At 54.2% G+C, this 7889-nt stretch overlaps 1 protein-coding gene across 1 annotated transcript; it reads right to left on the reverse strand.

Annotated features, from left to right (window-relative positions):
- Positions 1-25: 25 nt before the first annotated feature.
- On the reverse strand, positions 26-7451 carry LOC101009567 (aflatoxin B1 aldehyde reductase member 4). Its single transcript, XM_009200599.4, has 7 exons — positions 7122-7451; positions 3965-4152; positions 3671-3775; positions 2788-2884; positions 2477-2576; positions 1778-1907; positions 26-355 (listed from the first exon to the last, which is right to left on the reverse strand). The coding sequence occupies exons 1-7, from the start codon at positions 7333-7335 to the stop codon at positions 194-196; spliced, it is 996 nt and encodes a 331-aa protein (XP_009198863.3). The 5' UTR covers positions 7336-7451; the 3' UTR covers positions 26-193.
- Between the last annotated feature and the right edge of the window lie 438 nt (positions 7452-7889).

Consider the following 7889-nt stretch of genomic DNA (forward strand, 5'->3'; position numbering starts at 1 on the left):
ATAGCAACGGAAACAGACTAACACACAGCATCCTGCGAGGCTTTATTCTTCGTTTGGTGGTGATTCTACTGTTAGGTTTTTGTCCAAATACTTCCATCCCTAAGAATTTACTGAGGCAGTTCTAAATTAGAAAAAGCATGAGAGAGCAAAAGAGGTGACAGAAGAGCCTTGGGCAGCCTGAGCCACGATGGGCCTAGATGAAGTAGTTGGGACATTCGTGGGCAAACAAATGCCAGGCTTGATTAAAGGCATCCACGACAGCTGGCTCCAGGGGCCCTTCCTCTGCCGCTGCCAAGTTCTGCTCCAGCTGCTCCAGGCTGGACATGCCCAGGATGACCGCGTCCCGGTGGGCACCCTGCAAGGGAGACAGCCAGACTTCAACCCTCTTCTGCTACACAGCGACTCCACTCACAGCCCTCCCAGTCACGACCCTACCGAGATTTGGTCTCTCTTATATCCCATATGTCCAGAAAGAACTTAAGGTGCCTTGCATAGCTGTACCCATGTGACTCAAAACCTATATTATTTCCCCTACTGCCACATGATGCTTCCAGACAGACCCACATTCACAGCCCAGTTCTGCCCCCCAGCAGCTGTGTAAAGGTGGCTAAGTTATTAAAACCTCTCTGACACTCAATCTTCTCTATTTTCAACATAATTATGTGTATGAAAAAGTTAATGTAGAGCACTTAGCTCCCATTTATTGAGCACCTACTGTGTATGTGCCAGACACTATTGCAACATCTAAGGCTGGAGTTGGATGACAATTTGAAAGAGGAAGACATGGCCGGGCGCGGTGGCTCAAGCCTGTAATCCCAGCACTTTGGGAGGCCGAGACGGGCGGATCACAAGGTCAGGAGATCGAGACCATCCTGGCTAACCCGGTGAAACCCCGTCTCTACTAAAAAATACAAAAAAAAAAAACTAGCCGGGCGAAGTGGCGGGCGCCTGTAGTCCCAGCTACTCGGGAGGCTGAGGCAGGAGAATGGCGTGAACCCGGGAGGCGGAGCTTGCAGTGAGCTGAGATCCCGCCACTGCACTCCAGCCTGGGTGACAGAGCAAGACCCCGTCTCAAAAAAAAAAAAAAAAAAAGAAAAAAGAAAGAGGAAGACATGAAGCACTGAGAGGGAAATTCCAGCTCCCACCAAAAGGATGAGATTAGTGGGCTTTACAGTTAAACCTGTGTTAAAATGTATTCCCCTTTCATAGCTGGGTGAAACTCAGTTTCCTCATCAATAACACTGGGACAGTCATTTCATAAAGCTGAAGGAATAATGAAATCCCTGCAGTAAAGCCCTCATTACAAAGCCTGGTACTCAGATACCATCAAAGACCAATGGGAAGGCGGAGCACAGTGGCTCATGCCTGTCATCCCAGCACTTTCAGAGGCTGAGGAGGGTGAATTGTCTGAGCTCCAGGAGTTCGAGACCAGACTAGGCAGCTTGATGAAACTCAGTCTTTACTATAAATACAAACAATTAGCTGGGCACGGTGGTGCACGCCTGTAATCCCAGCTACTCAGGAGGCTAGGGGAGGAGAATTGCTTGAGTCTGGGAGGCAGAAGTTGCAGTGACCTGAGATCATGCCACTGCACTCCAGCTGGGGTAACAGAGCGAGAATCTATATCAAAAAAAAAAAAAAAAAACCGGGGGGAAGAGTGTTTATGAGACTTAGAAGAAAGAAATTTCAGAGGAATCGAGAAAACATGCTTTGGGCTTCACCTAAATGCTGGTCCCCCTGGAAGGGAAGAAGCTGAGCACCCAGGGTCGCTGGTTACCTGCAGCTGTGAGTGGTGGTACATCCACCGGAGGGCAGCTGAGGTCGTGCTGGGGGTGCTGGCGCCATATGCAGCCTGCAAGGCCTTCTCTACCAGGGCAATCCCCTCGAAGTGGTTCTCCTTCCAGAAGCTGGAAAGGGGGGACGGTGGCACAGGGGTCAGTACCACGGGGGTCATACTGGCAGCCACAACCAAAGGGTCATCCAGGGCCACTGCCCCACCCCACACCCTGCAGCCCTGAGGGGAGGGTGTCCTTTCTGGTCATAGGTCTCCCACTTTGCTGGGCATCAGAACCACCCAAGATGCCGGCGCTCTCAACAGAGACCTCAAGCAATCTTTATTCCTGAGAACTCATCAGCCTGCTCTTATTTTCCCCTAGGGACACAAAGGCCGCTGAGATGGGGCAGGATTCGGCCCCAGGCCTCCTGGACCTCCCTCCAGGGCGCCTTCTTTCCTTCCTAGCAGGCGATTGCTCAGGAAAGAGCTACGACTTCAAGACCCTGAGGTCCAGGGAGCCTCATTTCCTCCTGGAGGTCCCCAGACAACGAGAAAACCCACAGAGGGTTTGGAAATTCCTGAAGGAATGCAGGGGAGGAGGTGCAGCAGCGAGGAAAGGCCTTACCCCAGGAGCAGCCAGGACTTCATTCCACATAAAGCTGACCCCACCCCAGCCATCCACACCAGGCACCTCCAGCTCACCGATTCCTGTAGATCTCTGCCCACTGATGCCCAAAGAAGCGGCCCACGGGCTGTTTCCCATCCTTGTCCTCATACTTGTACTTGCCAGTCAGCAGGCCCCCTGCGGGAAGGCAGCGATCAGCTCCAGGACTCAGAGTGCCCCAGAAGTTGCCACATCCCTCAGGGCTCTGGTCTAGGGGAGGGGCGGGGACCCAGGAGGGTTGAAGGACGCAGCCCAGCCCCTTGTCAAACCCTCCCTGCTTCCCAGGTCCTGGGCTGGGCATCTGTGGGTCGGGAATAGGCTGAGTCAGGGTCAGGAATGCTCCACGTACCAGCCAGAGGGTTGTAGGCATAGAACCTCAGTCCAAAGTGCCTGAGGCAGGGGAAGAGCTCCGTTTCCACTTGCCGGGTGGTGGCACTATACATGCCCTACAGGGAGAGGGACCCCGGAGAGAGAGTGGATGTGTCAAAAGAAGGGACCTCAAATTTACCCTTATAGAGCCCTTATTTCAGACCTTATCAATTCTAGGACTTTAACCATCTGGGCATTTACTTACTCTTATGGTGCTGGTGAAAGGTGCTTATGCCCGACGAAAATTCATTCATTGAGCCAACTTTCATGAGCACCAACTACGGGCTGGTTATCAGATTTAGATTCTTAAGCCAAAAGGACAGGGTCCCTTCCCTCAAGGTTTTATAATAAGGTCAAGTATAAACAGTTATAATCGAGTAATGAGGCAATCTTAATAGACTAGAAAGTTCTGTGACCAGTGCCTGGCACCAAGCAGGTGTACAAATACTTGTGCAATGAATCATGAGGAGGTAAACAAGGACCTGAGGTCTCAGGGTCTTCTGGGCCCATCTAGAAAGGCTTCCAGAGGATGAGACACGTATATGAGACCTGATCCGTTCTCCTAGGGAAAGGGCAGTGGCAGGGAAGGGACAGTGGCGGGGAAGGGCGTGTTCCAGCCTGAGTGCAGTGCCAGGTGGGGAAGGAAGGGTCCAAGGTGCACAGATAGGCAGGAAGGAAGCAGATGCCCAGTGGCCAGCCTGAGGAGCTTGAATGGCATTCTGAGGGTATGTGGGAGCCATCTGCAGGCTTTCAGCAGGGGGTGGCTGCTATGCAGAGGGCACAGGGGGCAGTCAGGGCGGCAAAGACAGCCCAGGATGAGCAGGAGTTCTGGAGACCTTGGCCTCTGCAGCCCCGGCCCTCACCTGGTACACAGTGGGCAGGATCCAGCCATTGCTCTTGCAGAGGGTACAGATCTCGGCCACTTCCCAGGAGGCATAGTTGGAGATGCCAAGCTCCACGAACTTGCCCTGCATGGGTGAGGCTCCAGTCAGAACGAAGTGCAGCCCAGACCAGGAAGTGGAGGCCAGGGTGAGGCCCTTGGGAGTGGGGCTGTTCCCTGCTCCACCCTGGGACTGCCCTGGTACCTCTGATCTCACCAGTGGGATCAGAATGAGAGTAGCAGCGGGCCACCTCCCAGAGCTCAGGGGTCCCCTCACCTCCTGGTGCAGCTGGTGGCAGGCGCGCAGTGTCTCTTCCACCGGGGTGCTGTGGTCAGGTCCATGTAGGTAGAAGAGGTCCACTCGGGGACACTGCAGCCGCTTCAGTGACGTCTCCAGCTGGAACCGGAGACTGTCAGGCTTCAGGGAGTTCCCCATCCATGGATTGGCCTTGGTAGCAATTTTCACTGAGAGGAGAGAGAAATGAAAATTTAGGACTGGACGTGGTGGCTCACGCCTGTAATCCCAGCACACTGGGAGACCAAGGCAGGTAAATCACCTGAGGTCAGGAATTTGAGACCATCCTGGCCAACATGGTGAAACCCCGTCACTACTAAAAATACAGAAATTAGCTGGGGGTGGTTGTGCATGCCTGTAATCCCTGCTAGGGAGGCTAGGCACAAGAATTTCATGAACCGGCCCGGTGTGGTGGCTAACGCCTGTAATTCCAGCACTTTGGGAAGCTGAAGCAGGCAGATCACAAAGTCAGGAGTTCAAGACCATCCTAGCTAACACGGTGAAACCCTGTCTCTACTAAAAATACAAAAAATTAGCTGGGCATGGTGGTGGGCACCTGTAGTCCCAGTTACTGGGGAGGCTGAGGCAGGAGAATGGCATGAACCTGGGAGGCGGAGCTTGCAGTGAGCTGAGATCGCACCACTGCACTCCAGCTTGGGCGATAAAGTGAGAGTCTGTCTCAAAAAAATAAAAAAAGAAAAAGAAAGAAAGAAAGAATTGCATGAATCTGGGAGGTAGAGGTTGCAGTGAGCCTAGATCACGCCATTGCAGTAAAGCCTGGGCAACAGAGCAAGACTGTCAAAAAAAAAAAAAAAAAAAAGTCAGCTTAACACTCTTCTCCCTGCCCCCTATTAAGAATCTTAGTTGGAGGCCGGGTTCAGTGGCTCAAACTAGTAATCCCAGCTATTCGGGAGGTTGAGGCACAAGAATCGAGTGAATCCAGGAGGCAGAGGTTGCAGTGAGCCGAGATCTTGCCACTGCACTCCAGCCTGTGTGCCAGAACCAGACTCTGTGTCAAAAAAAAAAAAAATCCTAGTTGGAGATTAGGCACAGTGGCTCACCCCCATAAGGCCAACACTTAGGCCCAGGAGGGTGGATCTCTTGAGCCCAGGAGTTTGAGACCAGACTGGGCAAAATGGTGAAACCCCGTTCCTACAAAAAATACAAAATTTGGCCGGGCATGGGGACACATGCCTGTAATCTCAGCTACTGGGGAGGAAGAGTTAGAGGATCACATGAGCCTAGGAGGTCAAGGCTGTAGTGAGCAAATATTGTGCCACTGCGCTCCAGCCTGGACAACAGAATGAGACCCTGTTTCAAAAGAAAAATTAAAAAAAAAAATCCTAGATCCTAGTGGGCTGGAATAACAGGAGAGTGGAGAGTCCTCTTCCCACTTTTCACACTTAGAAAGTCACTTAGGCTGGCAGGAGGACAGTCACTGGAGCCCTTGAGACCTGGGAGGGAGCAGGTTTGAGGAACTATTCATTTGGAATTTTTCCATGCCACCTCCACCCCTCTGCTTCTCAACTGAACTTCACTTCAGATCTGAGATCTGAGGACTTTCACCAGCCAACCTTGGACTCAAACACAGAAGACAAAGAAGGATTAACAAAGAAAAGAAAAAAGTCAGAAATAAGGGCCAGGCAGAGGCTGCAGATCTGTGTTGGCTCACACCTGTAATCTCGGCACTTTGGGAAGCCAGGGCAGGAGGATTACTCGAGCCCAGGAGTTGGAGACCAGCCTCGGCAACGAAGTGAGACTCTGGTTTCGATGAATAATACAAAAATTTAGCCAGGTGTGGTGGCACAGGTCTGTGTTAGTCCCAGCTACTCAGGAGGCGGAGGTGGGAGGATGGCTTGAGCCCTGAGAGGTCAAAGCCGCAATGAGCCATGATCGCACTATTGCACTCCAGCCTGGGTAAAAGAGCAAGGCCCTGTATCAAAAACAACAACAACAAAAAAAACCAGAAATAAGATCAGAGCTCTCACCAAGTGGCAGTCAGGTGATCTAGAAAGAGTGTGGCACTGAGATGCGGACACAGGCTTCTTTTGTTTGGGATGTACCATTTGGTGATTTAGAGGAGAAATGGACAAGACTCCACTCAGACACTCAGAGTGGAAGGACGAAATAGTGCTAATATTAAGAACAAAGAAACAGCTAACATTTCCCAGCCCTCACTATGTGCCTGCCAGGCATCGGCCTAAGCACCGCACGTGGCATCAGACTGAGGGTGGCTCCTCCTGCCCCTTTACACACATCCTCCCCTCGGGCTACACCTGCCTCCTCCCCACCCACAGCGTTGCCAAATCACATTTGCCTTTCCACACCCATGCCCACTGCCCTGGCGCCCTTGCCCCTCTTACTCCTCCTGGCAAACTCCTATCCGTTCTTTCTTCACGGGGTCCCTCCCAAAAAGGGCTCACTCGGCTCTCCAGCCATCTCTAGAATTCGAACTTCCTGGAGTGGGTTAGGGTCCATTTCTCTCCAATAGCCTCAGACAGAGCCTCCCACAGAGAGGGCAGTGAGACCCTGTACCACACCCAATTCCCCATCACGCTAAGGGAGCTGCCAAGGTTCCCGGGCGTTGCCACCCTGGTGAGGTACCATTGTGAGCACCACAAGGTACTCAGAGCAAAGTCCAGGTCCCTGAGCAGGCTGGCGTGAGCGTAGGAGCGAGCAGATAGTGTGCTGGGTCTAAACTCTGATTTCAGACCGTGCCAGGGAGTGCCAGGCGATAAGCACAGAATTTCTGCAGATCAGGCCCGTCAAGGGCACCTGCAGGGCACAGGTGGGGACAGCAGTTGCACAATGCCAGATTCCAGTGTTTTTCGTGCTCCAGAGAGGGGCTAGCCAAGTCATTGCAGGCAAGACCAAGTCATCCAGGCGTCAGTGAGGGTGCTGAGCTACCTCCCGAAGAGAAGACGAGAGAAAAGGAGTCCAGACAAAGTACTGTCCAGTTGTCCAGAGCTAGATGTGCCTGAGGAGCCTGGGGTTCCCAAGGCTGAGAGGAGGACGGGGGTTGGGGGGTGGGGAACAAAGCCGTGGGTGCTGCCTGGGGCCAGGGAGAGCTGGGCGGTGCACGGCTGTGGACAGGCTCAGCTCTGCACGGTCTAGAAGGAGAATCAGGGGCCACTGTTACCTCTGCAGTCGCTGCTCCCCAGCCGGAGCCCCAGGCCGCCCAGGATGGTCTCGGACTGGCCGTCGGTGTACAGGAAGGCCGTGTCTATCTCGGTGTGGCCTCGCTCCAGGAAGGCGCGCGTGACTGCGGCGCTGGTGGGCGCGTCCATGCGGCGCCCCATCTCCATGGCGCCCAGCACCGTGGCGGGCCGGGCCCGCGGTAGCTGCCGGGACATGACAATGGCAACGGGACACTGCGACAGCCCGGGCGCAGCGCGCAGCGGTCGGAAGCACCAGCCCTGGAGCTGGCGGCTGCGTGGCTTTAGGGACTGGCTCGGGCCCCGCCCACCGCGGAGTGGGGTTGAGGGCGCGGCGGAAGGTGCCCAACACCGCCCACGCGCTGGACTCCGCGCTCCACCACGAGGACCGTCTGCACTTGCACCAAGCAAGAGGCGAAATGGCTGTGGCTTCCTACCGGTGACTCACGTCTTGGCCATTTTAACACTCCTCAACGTCCGCAAGGGTGAGGGGGTCCCAGGGTGGCGACGATCCCCAAGGGCGGGGACTCCTCCCTGCCCCGTCGCCCCCCAACCCTGGGCCTCGCCCGCCTGGGAGCTTTCCCAGGTCTCTGTCTCCTCCAGGAGGGAGCTTAGGAGTGGGGTGGACCTAAGGGCTGTTCCACCTGCCTGCCCTGTGGTTCAGGAGGACGAGGCTTACCAAAGGCTTAAGACAGAGTCCCCCTGGAGTGACATGGTTAAAGTCTTGAAAGAAAAGAACTGTTGGCATTGAA

Source organism: Papio anubis, chromosome 1 (genome assembly GCF_008728515.1).
Source record: "Papio anubis isolate 15944 chromosome 1, Panubis1.0, whole genome shotgun sequence".
NCBI lineage: Eukaryota > Metazoa > Chordata > Mammalia > Primates > Cercopithecidae > Papio > Papio anubis.